We start from the raw sequence: 16,815 nt of genomic DNA, 5'->3' as shown, positions 1-16,815 counted from the left end.
CTTTTTTCAGGGCCATTGTAACTTTGAAAAGTCATTAAACGAATGATTGTACATAGAAGCCTACCTGTACTTTAGATTAGAAGCATTCCTCTCCCTCTTTCTGAGGTAAAAACCTTTGCTTTTCTGCTGACTTTTATTGTAAAAGCCATTGCAGATTCAAAAGTTCAAGGAGAACAAGAGGCATTTTCCTTTCTATAACAAAAGAGAACCTTAAAATTTATTAATTCTGTCTCCGCAAACGTCTACGAAAAATTCTTCAAACTCCTAATACAAGTGCAGAACCAAACCTCCGGCTCAGATCTTGTGGAAATATTTCTTTTATCATAAAAGATAATCTTCATGGGATGATCACACCTGGATTTTTTTTAAAAAAAATTTTTTTAATTGTTAGCCGTCACTCGGGACGATTTGTTTGTGCATCCCTATTAGTTCCGTCTTGTTCTTGCTTTTATCCCTTCAACAAACCACTCGCCTGGTGTGTTATGACATTAATACCACACACGTTTGTTTTTAAATAACAAATCTTTTGATATTCAGCCGTGTTAGGATCATCAGTTGTTCAGTTAAAAAAAAGATTTATCCCCGCCTGGTCATGAGAAACACGGAATTATCCCACGTCCCGTTTGCGAACAGGAGACTAAGAGAGAGAGAGAGAGGTTAAAAAAATAATGTTCAACAAGTCCTTTTGCACAGTTCAATCTCATTTCAAGTCTCCGGGGTGTTTTATTGTCCCTAACACTACCCAACCTCCAGGCTGTTGTGTTTTATCTCTGGATCCGTCCAAATTAAGCTCTTCCTGACAGGAGCCAAAATCCACCTTTAAAAGCAGAATTTCCGAGCAAGGTATGTGACCCAACCAGCCAAGAGCTGAAGATGATCATCAGGTCTTCTCAAAATGTTGGCCAGAGGAAAACTGGAGGAAGAGAGAACTCGAGCAAACTTTTGCCAAGAAATCGGAAAGTTTTTCTCGTCCGGCTTCGCTCGGGGATCAGAGGGACTTCCGTGGTCGCTTGAGGAAGGACAGGGCGTATGTCCGAGGAGCGGAAACCTTCTGCTTTTTCAGCTGGACCTGCGACTGGGCCGTGAGCTGCAGTTTGATGGCGCTGGAGTTGATCTTGGCCGCTACCAGGAGTTCCTTCATGCCTTTCATTTTCTCGCTCTGGAAGGTGAGGACGAGGCCTTCGGGGCGGGGGCTCGAGCTGCTGCTGAGACCCTCTTCCTTCTCCGGAAGCGGCCTCTCGGATCGCTGGGTGGTGCTCGGACGTCGACGTTCTGTGGCCTTCTTGGCCAGAGGAGGCTCTTCCGGCTTGGATTCTCGGCGAGGACCCCGCCGCCGGCCTTCCCGGGGATCCTCACTGCCTTGGTCGTCGTCGTCGTTCGCATCCAGGTCCCGGCTCACCAGCGTCACCTTTTGCCGCACCTGGAAAAGCAAGGAAGCTTCTTGTGACGGTCTGGGGAACTACGTTTCTGAAACTTGGCACTTTTAAGATGGGAGGACTTCAACTCCCAGAATTCCCCAGCCAGCATGGTTTAAGAGGGGTGGGCTTCAACTCCCAGAATTCCCCAGCCAGCATGCTTTAAGATGGGAGGACTACAATTCCCAGAATTCCCCAGCCAGCATGCTTTAAGATGGGTGGACTACAACTCCTAGAATTCCCAAGCCAGCATGCTTTCAAACAGGTGGACTTCAACTCCCAGAATTCCTCAGCCAGCATGGTTTAAGAGGGGTGGTCTCGCACTCCCAGAATTCCAGTCAGCATGCTGCTTGTGGAATTCTGGGAGTTGTAGTTTAGACATTTTACAACATACTGGCTAGGGAATTCTGGGAGTTGTAGTTCGGATATCTTAAAGCATGCTGGCTGGGGAATTCTGGGAGTTGTAGTTCAGATACCTTACAACATACTGGCTAGGGAATTCTGGGAGTTGTAGTTCAGACACCTTAAAGCATGCTGGCTGGGGAATTCTGGGAGTTGAAATTCAGACATCTTAAAGCATGCTGGCTGGGGAATTTTGGTTCAGACATCTTACAGCATGCTGGCTAGGGAATTCTGGGAGTTGAAGTTCAGACATTTTACTACATACTGGCTGGGGAATTTGGGAAGTTGTAGCTCAGACATCTTACAAGTTACCAACATTGGAAACACTCTACAGTCTTCCTCTGCTGTTGTATGCAGCCATCCCGCCCTGGCAGAATACATCAGCTCCAATCCCAGTGACCCCCTCTGAGAAGGCCGCAAAGCCCTCTTGGCATTTCTTAAAATGACGTTGTACTAAACCACATTTCCCCAAGCTGTTAAAAACGTCCACCTCGGCCAAACCCGCATCCCCAGCCCTCTTCTGTGCCAAGGACCGACATCTCACCGTCCCATCGAAGCGGCTGAGAGACTGGACCAGGAAGGTGGCCCAGCCCACGTGAAGGACGGGTGTGGGGCTGCCCTCTTCCCACTTGCAGATGCCGTCGTAGAAGCGCAGAAGGTGGACGAAGCACTCGGGGTCCTGCAATGCCGAGCCTCCCGTTTGAGATGGTGAAGCCTGAAGGGGAAGGCAAATTTTTCAGCGATGGGAGTACAGGACCCTGTCTTATATCTGTTTGAACCTCAAAATAAGCGCTTGGCCTTATTTTCGGGGAGGTCTTATTATTTTGGGGCGCGTGGAGCAAGACGGGGCTCCTCTTGCCGTCTTACCTGATTTCCAGCTCTTTCTCCCTAACCCAAACCAGAGGAAATGGCGGGGACCAGCTGCATATACGCTTAAATATTTTCAGGGCGGTCTTATTTTCAGAGGAGTCTTATTTTCAGGGGAGGGTTTATTTTCGGGGAAACACGGTAACTCTCGACTAACAACAGCTCCTTTAGAGACCGTTCGAAGTTACAACGACACTGAAAAAAGTAACTTATGATCGTTCTCCTTTACGACCGTGTCAGCATTACCACGGCCATGCAATCAAAATTGAGACGCTTAGCAACTGATTCATATTTATGATGGTTGCAATGTCCCGTGCTCGTGCAATCTTCTGACAAGCAGAGTCAATGGGGACGCCTGGTTCACTTTACAACCGCATTACTCATTTAATGACTGCAGTGATTCACTTAACAAAGGTCGTAAAATGGGGGGGGGATTCACTTAACCACTGTCTTGCTTAGTAATGGAAATGTGGGTTCCATTGTGGTCGTAAGTCAAGGACTACTGTAATTGGCCATATAGCAATTGTTGATTATTTAGTATTATTGTCTTTTCGTCACTGACCTCTCCTCTTTCCCCAGCTCCCTTCTCTTCTGTAGAATCCGCAAGGCTGGCCACTTCCTTGAGCAAATTGGGAACGACGTCATTGGCCACGTCAAAGAATTCCTTATAAATCTCTTCATCCTCTCGGCAGTAGTTGTAACTTCAGACCGAGAGACAGAGAAAAACACACAAAGAAAAAAAATGCAATCATAAAAGCCCAGTCAAGTGCAATACCACTGAAAAAAGAAAAAGCAAGAAATTCCAGAAGAAACCATGATGGCTGCACACAGGTCTCTCTGACAAACTGAAAGACAAAAAGGGCAAGTGCAGAAACCGGAAAGAGGGACACATAAATAAGGCTGATTATCAGCAGATAAAGTGGGATGCGGTGGCTCAAAAGAGGACATTAAAAGTGACCTACTCTTGAATGACGGTAGCCGAGTCAGCCCACGCCTCCAGGGCTTCCTTGACATTTTTGTTACGGCAGTGATAGCTGGCCAGGTAGATGTACGGGTAAATGTGCTCGTTGTTGTAATATTGCTTGGCTGAGTTGATCCCCTGGTAGGAGACAAGAGGGGGAGTTACAAAGGGAGGGTTAAAATCCAGATATCTGCATGGTGTCCTTTGACCTCCCTGTAGGAATTTCCTGATCTTGGAATTTCCCAAAGCCCCAGAAGACAAGATAAGAAACAACAGATGGAAACTAATCAAAGCGAGAAGCAACCTGGAATTAAGGAGAAACTTCCTAACTGTGAAAACTATTAACCAATGGAACAGCCTGCCACCAGAAGCTGTGGGTGCTTCATGCAGGGAGGCTTGCTAGGCCCAAAACGGGGCGCGGGGTGGTGGTGGAGGTGTCACGCGCATGGCCGGGGGGGAGCACGGGGGGGTCATACACACAAGGGCAGTGGGAGCATGAGGGGGTCGCACGCATGCGCAGGGGGTGTCGTACACGCACTGCATTGTGGGTATGGGCACGCGTTTTCGGCACACGAGGACAAAAAGGTTAGCCATCACTGCCCTAGAGAAAAGGCATAGGATAAATCGCAGGATAACTTCCCTCAAAGTTGAGACAAATTTGTTTATTACGAGAACTTATTATGCGTTTATTATGTGACAAATTTGTTTATTATGAGAAGACACACAAATAAAGCTTGGTTTTTAATATCACCGTGAGGTAGGCCTTTTTTCCTCCCACCCACCCACCCATATCCTTAAAGGCAGGGGTGGGCTTCAAAAATTTAAGCAAGGGGTTCTCTGCTCGGTTGCTGGGTGGGCGTGGCCATGGTGGGCGTGGCCTAGTCAGCCTCCTGCACCACAGCAGCAGGCGGGGCGTTTTTGCCCTCCCCAGGCTCCGGAGGTTTTCTTTGAGCCTCCAGGAGGGCGAAAACGGCCTCCCCAGGCTCCGGAGGCCCTCTGGAGGCCAGAAACGGCCCATTTCCAGCCTTCCCAAACTTCCTGTAGGCCCGTTTTTTGCCCTCCTCGAGCCTCTGCGCGCGCCCTGCAGTTACCTGCATCCAAAACGGGCCGCGTGGGGACTCCTGGGAGGGGAGGGGTGGGCAGCGCCAGCCAGGAGTAGGATTTGGGGGGTTCTCAGAACTGCACAGACTCTTAGCTACAGGTTCTCCCGAACCCCCAGCAATCCTCCCCTGCTTAAAGGGCAGGAAAATACCTGGTGGTAGATGAAGAGAGGGTCAGGACGGCCCGGGGTGGGTTCGAGTTCTTCGAGATCAGCCAGATTCCCCAAAGCCATAGGATACCTACAACAAGAAGGAGAATCTCTACAGGACATCCGAATCTCAAAGCCCTGGTCTTCTGGGTTTTAAAGATGGCACCCTTAAGGCAAGCAGATCTCAAGTCGACCAGCAGGGAGATAAAGAGAGAAGGAATCGGTTATCCCGCTTCAATCAGCCGAGGTGAAGGTACCCCAACGACATGGTCTATCAGAATTCAAGCTATAGGGTTTTTGGTGCTCCTCTGAGCTTGGATTTTTCCTTCCAGACGTTTCATGACCCAACCAGCTAATCTCATCAGTGCTGCAAGGGAGTGTTTGCTTCCCTTCTAGCACTGAGGATGATGGACCCTAGTTGAATTATGAAACGTCGGCAAGAAAACAACCAAGCTCAGAGAGCACCAAGGACCCTCCTCCTTCTCTTCTTTCTTTCTCTCCTCCTCCTCCTCCTCCCTGCTTCTTCTCCTCTTCCCGCCCCCTCCCTCTCCCCTCGACTCTATTCCCTTTGAACACTGATGATGTTACCTAGTTGGGTCATGAGACGTCTGCAAGAAAACCACCCAGCTCACAGACCATCAAGGACCCCCACGGCCCAACCCCAATAAATATTCTCTTCTATTGGGACTCGCGCTAGTTAACACAATAACGAAGTGGGAAGGGACCTTTGGAGGTCTTCTAGTCCAACCTCCTGCTTGGTGGCTCGCCAAGGCCAAAAATTAGGGCAGGCCCCTAAAGGAAGTGGGAACTACTTACCTCTCCAAATGGTGCATGTCGTAGAGGACCCATAGTAGCTTCTGCAAGAGACAAGAGATGAAGGGGTAAGGGAAAGCAACTGCCATCAGTCTTGTAAGGTAGTCCAGACAGGAAGCACACTCAGGTCAATGAATTCTTCTTTTAAGAAGTAGAAGATTGATGAATTCTACTTTTAAGCGGTAGAAGTTATTTCTTTAAAACAAAAACTTCTACTTTTACATTAATAGACTCTTGCAAACACAATTGTACACTTCCCAGTTACCTTTACAAACAGACGTAAACTTAGAACCGTACAATGTCACTGAAAAAAGTGACTTAACAATCATACTTTGCATTGATAACTGTTGTAGCATCTCTAATGGTCAAAGGTGACCAAAATTCAGGCATTTACAATGGTTGCAATGCCCCAAGTCACGTGATCTCTGGGAGTTGAAGTCCACCCATCTTAAAGCATGCTGGCTAGAGAATTCTGGGAATTGAAGTCCACCCATCTTAAAGCAGGCTGGCTGGGGAACTCTGGGAGTTGAAGTCCACCCATCTTCAAGCATGCTGGCTGGGGGATTCTGGGAGTTGAAGTCCACCCATCTTAAAATATGCTGGCTGGGGGATTCTGGGAGTTGACGTCTTCCCATTTCAAAGCAGGCTGGCTAGAGAATTCTGGGAGTTGAAGTCTACCCATCTTAAAATATGCTGGCTGGGGAATTCTGGAAGGTGAATGAACTTCACCTGTGGCAACCTTCATCTTAAGGTTGCCACAGTTATCAAACACTGCCATACACTACTAACCCTCCCCTGAAGACGAGGATGGCTTAGAAGAGATGAAGGCCACGTCACAAGGGGTGGACTGGAGGACCTTCTCTGGCCCTGATCAAGCCTCAAGCTTAGACCTGTGTTTTGCTCACCTGCTGGAGCTGCAACAACTCCAGGCTGTCGGAGTGCAGGTCAATGGAGGGGTTGATGGCACAGACCATGAAAGCAACTTCCATTTGCCGAGTGCAACGCAGGTAGGAGCCCTTCAGGTAGAGCCAGCTCTGCAAAGAGAGGAGAAGGTCTGAAGGAGGAATTCAGGGCTTGGTTGACTTGCAGAATAATGACTGACGCATTCAAGACAGATTCCCATCCTTTTCTGGTGGTGAAGGTATCACACTAGAATCCAGGAGACAGTGAGTTCCATTCCTGCCTTAGGCCTGAAAGCTGGCCGGGTGATTTTAGGCCAATCACCAGGAGATGGTGAGTTCTAGTCCCGTCTCAGACATGAAAGCTGGCTGGGTGATTTTGGGCCAGTAACTAGGCGATGGTGAGTTCTAATCCCGCCTTAAGGACTAGCTGGGTGACTCTGAGCCAATCACTCCCTTTCAGCCTAACATACCTCACAGGGTTGTTGTTTTGGATAAATTAGGAGGAGGCGTGACTATTAGGTATGCTTGCTGCCTTGAGCAATTTATAAAATAATAAAGGTGGGATAAAAATAAGCAAACAAACAAACAAAAGCAGCCAAACAGTCTCTAAAATGCCTTCAAATAACCACAGCAATTCTTGAGAATCTAATAAGATTCTCGGAGAAGGGCGGCATATAAATTGAACAAAGAAAGAAAGAAAGAAAGAAAGAGAGAGAGAGAGAGAGAGAGAGAGAGAGAGAGAGAGAGAGAGAGAAAGAAAGAAAGAAAGAAAGAAAGAAAGAAAGAAAGAAAGAAAGAAAGAAAGAAAGAAAGAAAGAAAGAAAGAAAGAAAGAAATAAATTCTGGCATGGATTTTTCCGCGAGAAATGCAAAGGAGGATTAAAACAAAGAAGAGAAGCCGTTTTTCGTTACCCGCTCGGCCACGCCCGAGTTGACCGTCTGCCCACGCCGGTCCTCGTTGCCTTTCCCGTGCCATGTGACCTCGGCCGTCTGCTCCCCGTCTTTCCCAAACACGACCCACGCGTGGTCTTCCGAGAGTGCCAGGTGCACATCGTAGAGCCCCAGGGCCTGACATGCGCCGACCACCGCAAAGGCCACCCCAGAACTGTCCAACTTGGTACCTGAGCCAGACAAAAATTAAACCAACTTTAGAAATACATTTGAGTAAACCTATTCTTCAACAGGATGCAGTAGCTCAGGGGCTAAGACGCTGAGCTTGTTGATCAAAAGGTCGGCACTTCAGTGGTTCGAATCCTTCGTGCTGCGTAATGGGGTGAAGCTCCGGTGACTTGTCCCAGCGTCTGCCAACCTAGCAGTTTGAAAGCACGTAAAAAAATGCAAGTAGAAAAATAGGGACCACCTTTGGTGGGAAGGGAACAGCGTTCCGTGCGCCTTTGGCGTTGAGTCATGCCGGCCACATGACCACAGAGACGTCTTCGGGCAGCACTGGCTCTTCAGCTTTGAAACGGAGATGAGCACCGCCCCCTAGAGTCGGGAACGACTAGCACATATCTGCGAGGGGAACCTTTACCTTTTATTCTTCAATTTATACTCCATAGGTGGCTTATAAACATGTAAAAAATTGCAAAATATGATGGATAGGAACACTGGTGGTCCTTGACTTACAACTAGCCAATTAGCAACCATTTGAAGTTACAAAAAAGGCAGTCCTCAACTTACAACAGTTTGTTTAGTGACCATTCAAGCTTACAACGGCACTGAAAAAAACAGACTTCTGGCCATTTTTCGCACTTACAACATCCTCATGATCACGACTGAAATTTGGATGCTTGGCAACCGATCCATATTTATGACGGTTGACACGGATTCATATTTATGATGGTCCGTGAGCAGCTTCTGGCAAGCAAAGTCCAGCGGGAAGCCAGATTCACTGAACAACTGTGTTACTTCGTTAACAACTGTCATGATTCACTTAGCAACTATGGCCAGAAAGATCGTAAAATGAGCAAACCCACTTAACAAATGTCTCGCTTAGCAACATAAATTTCAGGCACCATTGCGGTCGAGCACTACCTATCCACTTGTGTCCGACTCTAGGGTGCGGTGCTGACCTCCATTTCTTAGCTGAGGGAGCCAGCATTGTCCGAAGTCCCTTCTGTGGTCATGTGGCCAGCATGACTATACACCGAGGTGCACAGAAGGCTGTTACTTTCCCATCGAAGTGGTACCTATTTATTTACTCGCATGTCCCTGGTTTCAAACTGATAGGTGAACAGAAGCTGGAGCAAGGAACGGGGAGCTCACCCCATCGCACAGCACTTAGGTCTCGAACCCTGGACTGTCAGCTCTTCAGCTGACAAGCTCAGCATCTTTAACAATGGAACCCCAAAATGGTATTTACCACCTGGATTCAAAGTCTCAATGTGGTCACGTGATTGAATGTCAACTCGCAAAGCATCCCTGGCCTGCTCTCGAGTTGCCATAGGCCCGGGGGGGATGGGAAACCGGCAAAATGGCACAGCAGCCAAAGACAGATGCACATTCCACGCATATCTCTCTCAAGGCTGTATCCCAGGGTTACCTACAGCAGCCGAAGGGAGTGACATACCCTGGAGGGGGAAAACAGAGTCATAATTGGAGCGTAAATTACGTAGGGTCAGAGCTGGCTTCACTTGGGAATGTGCAGACATGAAGCTCTTAATAAATAACTGGATTTCTTTTGAAGCTTGGCTCGAGGCTCATGATTTAATTAGGGCATCTGGTCGGAACCCTGACAGCAAAAAATCTCATTTGGGACATGGAGCAACCGGCCCACCTTTCTGGTTTTTACAATGTTCCAGGGTCCCATGACAGCAATTTACAACTTGTTTTTTTTGTCAGAAACCGGCATTTACTTCCAACATCTTGCAAAAAGCGCCCATTCCGGACACGTAATGATTCCCTTAACGACCGTCACAAACAAATGTCGAACAATTGGGACAGTCATGTTTGCTTAACCCACTGACATAACTTATGACCATAATTCAATTACAGTCATAAGTCGAGGATGACCTGTCCGTTCCCCCTTGGTAGCATCTCCTAAGACAGTGATGGCTAACCTTTTTGCCATCGTGTGCCAAAAGTGGGGGGAGTATGGAGGGATCATGTGTGCATGTGCCCATGCCCATAATTCAATGCGCCCCCCTCCCCTGCACATGCACGCCTGACACACATCCCCCGCACTCCCCCTGTTTTTGGCACACGATGGCATGGTGGGCCTGGTAGGCCCATTTTTCGCCCTCCACAGGCTCCAAGAAAGCCTCTGGAGGCCGGAAACGGCCCGTTTGCCAACTTCCAGTTGGACTGGAAGTCCCGTTTCTCGCCCTCCCCGGGCTCCAGAGGCTTTCTGGGAGCTTGGGGAGGGCGAAAACGGGCCTTCCCCACCCCCCACAGAGGCCCTCCGGAGGTCGGAAATGGTCCGTTTGCTGACTTCCGGTGGGCCCAGAAGGCCCAAAAATCAGATGTGCATGCCAGAGCTGAATTAGGGCAATGCTCACGTGCCCACCGATATGGCTCCGCGTGCCACCTGTGGCACGCGTGCCATAGGTTCACCATCACGGTCCTAAGATCTCCCACCCATGTCCCACGCCAGTACAGCGCCCCCACCTGTGATGAAGCTGAACAGCGACTGGATGTGGGCTCGGTCCTTGAAATAAGAACGGCTCAGGCTGTTCCAGATAACGTCCGAGACTTTCTTGACCAGTTCCCGGGAGGAGTAACCATCCGGCCGGGGGTAGAGCGAGAGATCTACGGCGCCTCGGATCTGGGCGGTGAAGCGGGCATGCAGGGCGCCCACGATGCTCAAGTCAGCCACGGGGAAGTAGGTGAGGCTTTCGGGACCCTGAGCCGGCTCAAAGCTGATGCCGGGAACGTTGGTGGGAAGAACTCGGTTGACGGCCAGGAAGTGCTCCACGAAGCCCAACACCAGAGAAAGGAGTACCAGATCCGGCTGCTCCCGGTGGAGTTCCAGTTCGAAGAGGCGCACCACATCGGAGACGGAGCGCAAGGGGAACAAGGCCTTCTGGGTACTTTTCAGCCCCATGGCCACCGCAGGGCTGCAAGGCAAGAAGAGAAGAGAAGCTCTGAAGGCCCGACAAGCAAGAGAAGGCCCCATCATCCACAGCAGGGAAGCACAGGCTCCCTTTGAAAGTTCAGTGTTGCTCTAAGGCAGTGTTTCTCAATTTTGACAAGGTTAAGAGGTTAGACTCCAACTCCCAGAATTCCTCAGCCAGCATGCTTTGAGGGGTGGACTTCAACTCCCAGAATTCCTCAGCCAGACGACTTTTAATAGAGGGGGACTTCAATTTCCCACCAGGCCCAGGGGATGAGGAATGCTGGCATCTAAGTCCACACATCTTTAAAGCATGCTGGCCACAGGGAATTCTGGAAGTTGAAGTTTATGAATCTTAAAAAACATGGTGGCCAGGGAATTCTGGGAGTCAAACACATCTTCAAGCTACCAAGGTTGAGAAACACTGTCTTAAAGCTTGCCATCCAGGGAATTCTGGGAGTCAAAAAGTCCATTGATTAGTAATGCATGTTCTCCGGCCGGGAATTCTGGGAATTGCAATCCCCAATTCTGGGAATTGCAATCTATAAGTGACTAGGTGTCAGATCAGAAAGGTCGGGAGTTGGGCGGTTCAAATCCCCAGTACAGCTCTCCTGCGTCAGGAGTGGGGTTGGACTAGATGACCTCCAAGATCCCTTCCACAACTTTTTTTTTTAAAAAAAATTATTATAAATTAGAGACAAAAAACAGAAAGAAGACTATAACGAAACAAAATCACATACATACGACTGAGGTTGATTCAACCCCCATATATATATATACAGTTTCTAAGTAACCGTCCCTTCCACCATGCAAAGCAAAATCCCCTCCTGGGAAAAAGGTCGGGTGGGATCCGGACCCTTCCCCCACTCCCTTTAGGGACAAAAGGACCCTCCCCACCGGCTTTGCAAGCGGCTGGAGGGCGCTGGTAAATTAACCCTCCTTGCAATCCCTTCTCCAGCCCGGCCGGGTCGCGGAAGGGCTTTTCCCACCCCTTTGCTGCAAATGGGGAAAGGGGGCTCCGCGCCCCCTTGCAACGCCCCCCCACAACTCTTCCCTCGCCCGCCACTCACCTCCCCTGCTCTGCAATTCAAACGCGCGGCTGCAAAGCAATCACGCCTGCGCCACCGGCCTGGCCCCGCCCCTCCGCGCAAAGGAGCATGGGCGCTGAAGTCCCAACTTTTGCAAGGCACGCTGGGAAGAATTGCTTTTGGAAGTGCGGGGGGGGGGGAAATAGAGATGGGCTTCCAAGAGGATGGGGTGGGCGGGGTCAGGGAGAGCAATTGCCCTCCCACAAAAAAATTTAAGGAAAGGGTGGCCTGCTTTTAAGCCCAGGGGATTTCAACTCCCAGAATTCCCCAGGTAGCTGGCTGGGGGATTCTGGGAGTTGAAGTCCACCCATCTGAAAGCATGCTGGGGTTCCAAGGGGATGGGGTGGGCGGGGTCAGGGAGAGGAATTCCCCTTCCACAAAAACTTTAAGGCAGTGGTGTACAACCTGGACTACTTTGAAGCCTAGTAGACTTCAACTCCCAGAATTCCCCAGCCAGCTGTGCTGTCCACTAGTCTTTTTTTTTTTTTTGGTGCGTTTGTCAAGATTTATTTATTTATATATCAATATTTTGAATACAGTGTATTGCCCAGGGCATATCATTTTACCAAAGAAAAAAAAATAAGAAAAAAAATAACACATATACTGATAGTAATAATAATTTCACAGAATAATTCTAACCATATTTAAGATTATGTTTGAAATCCACTAGTCTTAAAAACCACTTTAAAACACTCCTGCTTTAAGGGTTTTGCAACCTGTAAGTAGCATGGAAATGCAACATGTAATTTTGTACTACTTCCCTTATTTTATTTCATTTTTGAATCTTTTTTTTTTTAAATTTGATTTATATGCCGCCCTTCTCCGGAGACTCAGGGCGGCTTACAATGCGTTAACCAATAGCCTTCATCCTTTTTGTATATTTATACAAAGTCAGCTTATTGCCCCCACAACTGAGTCCTCAATTTACCTACCTTAGAAAGGATGGAAGGCTGAGTCAACCTTGAGCCTGGCGAGATTCGAACCTGCAGTAATTGCAGGCAGCTGGTCTTAATAACAGGGTGCTTTAGACCACTGCACTACCAAGGCTCCTTGAGAATCTTGAGTTTTGCACCCAGTCTGCCTGCAAATATCCAAGCAAACATCTCTACTGGGCTAACCGTATGCTAATCCTAACCTTACTGCAGTGGCAGCAACCTTTGCCAGGATTTTGAAGTAAAAATGCAAAAAATTCAAATGCACTTGTTTTAATTCCTAGGGATTTTTTTAAAAAAATGAGCCCGGAAGTGTTATCTCCAGTGATTAGAGCCCCTCTCTAATTTTTATCTCTAGGTTCGCATCAGAGGCTACAGTCAGGAACTCCCACTGAATCTTGGGACTAGTACTTTTTTTTTTTTTTAAATCACCCTATGCACTCTGGGACTTGTAGTCAACAGGAATAGAAACCTGAAGCTCAGTTTCCCAAGAGTGGCTCAATTGGAGGAACTATTCTCTGCACTGTGCCTTTTTCACTTCTACGTTTAGTGCAATGCTTTTTAAAATAAATGCAGATTTTTTTCCCCCCAGAAGCATACATTTTCCTCTTCTTAATTCTAATCCCAAATTTAATTCAAGGTCTTAAGAGGAAGATGCAACCGAGATCGGAGGGAGAGGGAAAATGTTGGCTAACTCCTGCAGGCTTCCCAAAAGGAAATTCTACTTTTTGACCTCTCAGGAGTTTAAAGCAAAAGCCCAGATTTAACAGGCTCCGCCTTCTAACGATCATATCCCTTGCATGCTTGTACTTCTAATAATTCATCTCTCTGATTTATGTGGGACCCATGATGATGTCAAGCGGGACGTGCTGTGGAATGTAGTGCTTTAACAACTGTAGTGGCTTGCTTAAAAACAAAGTTTTTAATACAAAGTTTGTAAAATGGAGCAAAACTCCCTTTACAACGGGCTTCACCTAGCACTTCCACCCTTGGAGGGTAGAGCCGAGGATTTTGTTCAGTATATATATGACAAAATCACTCAGATTCAGGAAGATTTGGACTCCGACTGGGTAGTCTCAGGGGGAGAGACAGGGGCAGGTCTTGAGAATGTTATCTGGGATGAGTTTGATCCTGTGACCCCTGAGGACGTGGACAGGATTCTGGGTAGACTAAACGCGACCACTTGTTTATTGGACCCGTGTCCTTCCTGGTTAGTACTGGCTTCCCGGGAAGTGACACGAGGCTGGCTCCAGGGGATTATAAACGCTTCGCTGGGTGAGGGTGACTTTCCCGCCGGCTTGAAAGAGGCGGTGGTGAGGCCTCTCCTCAAGAAGCCTTCCCTGGACCCGGCAATGTTGGTAAATTATCGTCTGGTCTCCAACCTTCGCTTTGTTGCGAAGGTTGTTGAGAGTGTGGTCGCGCAACAGCTCCCCCAGCACCTGGATGAAACGACGTATCTGGATCCGTTCCAGTCGGGCTTCAGGCGCGGGTACAGCACGGAAACGGCATTGGTCGCGTTGGTTGATGATCTCTGGAGGGCTCGGGACAGGGTTGCTCCTCTGTCCTGGTCCTGTTAGATCTCTCAGCGGCTTTTGATACCATCGACCATGGTATCATGCTGCACCAGTTGGAAGGGTTGGGGGTGGGAGGCACCGTACTACGGTGGTTCTCCTCCTTTCTCTCTGACCGGTCGCAGCCTGTGTTGACAGGGGGACAGAGGTCGACCCCGAGGCCCCTTATATGTGGGGTGCCGCAAGGGTCGGTCCTCTCGCCTCTCCTGTTCAACATTTATGTGAAGCCGCTGGGCGAGATCATCCGTGGTTTCGGGGTGGAGTACCATCAGTACGCTGACGACACTCAGCTGTACATCTCCACCCTGCATCACCCCAACGATGCCCTTGAAGTGATGTCCCGGTGCCTGGAGGCCGTACGGATCTGGATGGGGAGGAACAGGCTCAGGCTCAACCCATCCAAGACCGAGTGGCTGTGGTTTCCGACGTCCCGATATAGTCAGTTGGTGCCATCACTGACTATTGGGGGCGAATCATTGGCCCCCACGAAGAGGGCTCGCAACTTGGGCGTCCTCCTGGATTCACGGCTGTCTTTAGAAGAGCACTTGACGGCCGTGACCGGGAGGATTTTTCATCAGGTTTGCCTGATTCGCCAGTTGCGTCCCTTTCTGGATCGGGACTCGTTACGCACGGTCACTCATGCCCTTGTCACCTCCCGCCTGGACTATTGCAATGTTCTCTACATGGGGCTCCCCTTGAGGAGCACCCGGAGGCTCCAACTAGCGCAGAGTGCGGCCGCGCGGGTGGTAATGGGAGCGACATGGCGTTCCCATGTAACACCCCTCCTGCGCGAGCTGCACTGGCTCCCGGTGGTCTTCCGGGTGCGCTTCAAGGTTCTGGTTACCACCTTTAAAGCGCTCCATGGCTTAGGACCCGGGTACTTGCAGGACCGCCTACTACCACCAATAGCCTCCCACCGGCCGGTACGCTCCCATAGAGAGGGGCTCCTCCGGGTGCCGTCAGCCAAACAATGCCGACTGGCGGCCCCCAGGGGGAGAGCCTTCTCTGTGGGGGCACCTACTATCTGGAACGAGCTCCCCCCAGAGATACGGAGGATCCCGGATCTGCGCACCTTCTGCCACGCCTTAAAGACCTTACTATTTCACCAGGCCGGCCTGGCCTAATTTTCCCCCTCTTTTATAAAAGATTTTTAAAATTTTAAATATCTTTTAGTATTTTATATATTCAATTTTAAATTGGTTTTAAAAGTTTGGGGTTTTAAATTTGTCGGGGCCAAAATTATTTAATTTGATTTTATTCTATTTTTAAATTTTGTATTGTATGTGTTTTTATTGTTTGGCTGTGCACCGCCCTGAGTCCTTCGGGAGTAGGGCGGTATAGAAATCTAATAAATAATAATAATAATAATAATAATAATAATAATAATAATAATAATAATGAAAATTTGGAGCCGAGTTGTGGTTTTAAGTGCTTTTCTTTGTGTGTAGAAGAAATAGTTTTGACCAGAGGTGGGTTTCAGCAGGTTCTGGAGAACCGGTAGCAGAAATTTTGAGTAGTTCAGAGAACCGGGAAATACCACTCCGCATTGGCAACAGGAAAGCTCCATTCAGTTGCCCAGACTCCACCCCGCAAAGGATTGCGTTAAAAGAGGGTGATGACTACAACTAGAATCATGGCCCTACATCACTCAGTATGGGTGTGGCTTGGTGGGCGTGGCAGGGGAAGGACACTGTGAAATCCCCATTCCCATCCAACTCCAAGGGAAGGAAACTGCAAAATCCCCATTTCCTCCTGATCAGCTGGGACTCGGGATGCAGATTGGCCCCGGCGGCATCTATTCTCTGCCTCCCCTGGAGTGGGGTGGGAATGGAGATTTTACAGTGTCCTTCCCCTGCCACACCCACGAAGCCATGCCACGCCACGTCCAAGCCACACCCACAGAATCAGTACTAAAAAAATTTGAAACCCATCACTGGTTTTGACTATATAAAAGTTGTATTTATGTGACGTACTGAGTGATGTCGGGCCATGATTCTAGTTGTAGTCATCATCCTCTTTTAACATAATCCTTTGCGGGGCGGAGTCTGGGCAACTGAATGGAGCTGAGTGTTTACTGGCCGGATGCCTTTCCTGTTACCAATGCTGAGTTTTGTTTACTGGCCAGATGCCCTTCCTGTCACCAATGCGGAGTTTTTTTTCCCCCCAGCAGATATATTCCCAGTGTGCCCAGAGAGAGAAATATCTGCCTCTACCTAGGATCGAACTCACAGCCCTCCTGACTGTGAGGCCAGAGCTCCACCTCTAGACCACCGCGCCACTCACGATTCTAGGTGTAGTATTTTATACAAATTCATAAAATTGGATGAACCGAGCAAATCATTAGAATGCGTGATAGGAACCCACAAGTTAAGTTGTCCACAAAGGACCATCACTCTAAAAAATATCAGCACCCCGTAGAATCACAGAGAGGTGGGGTGATGGTTAAATATATATATATATTTGGGGTAAACATGCTTTTTGCCTGAATATGTTAAAACGCCCCATGTTGTAATCAAAACTTTCCTTTATCCCGCTGCCGAGGGCAAATCAGACACCGTCAATCT

At 48.7% G+C, this 16,815-nt stretch overlaps 1 protein-coding gene across 1 annotated transcript; it reads right to left on the bottom strand.

The window, feature by feature from the left end:
• Nucleotides 1-221: 221 nt before the first annotated feature.
• MEN1 (menin 1) lies at nucleotides 222-10,651 on the bottom strand. Its single transcript, XM_070950391.1, has 9 exons — nucleotides 10,216-10,651; nucleotides 7,522-7,730; nucleotides 6,613-6,741; nucleotides 5,711-5,751; nucleotides 4,898-4,985; nucleotides 3,647-3,783; nucleotides 3,247-3,385; nucleotides 2,362-2,532; nucleotides 222-1,420 (listed from the first exon to the last, which is right to left on the bottom strand). The coding sequence occupies exons 1-9, from the start codon at nucleotides 10,649-10,651 to the stop codon at nucleotides 989-991; spliced, it is 1,782 nt and encodes a 593-aa protein (XP_070806492.1). The 3' UTR covers nucleotides 222-988.
• Nucleotides 10,652-16,815: the final 6,164 nt, after the last annotated feature.

This window comes from Pituophis catenifer, unplaced genomic scaffold (assembly GCF_029215685.1).
Source record: "Pituophis catenifer annectens isolate HBS135680 unplaced genomic scaffold, rPitCat1.0.hap2 SCAF_10, whole genome shotgun sequence".
NCBI classification, from domain to species: Eukaryota; Metazoa; Chordata; class Lepidosauria; order Squamata; family Colubridae; genus Pituophis; species Pituophis catenifer.
This window is presented reverse-complemented; position numbering and strand designations above follow the sequence as displayed.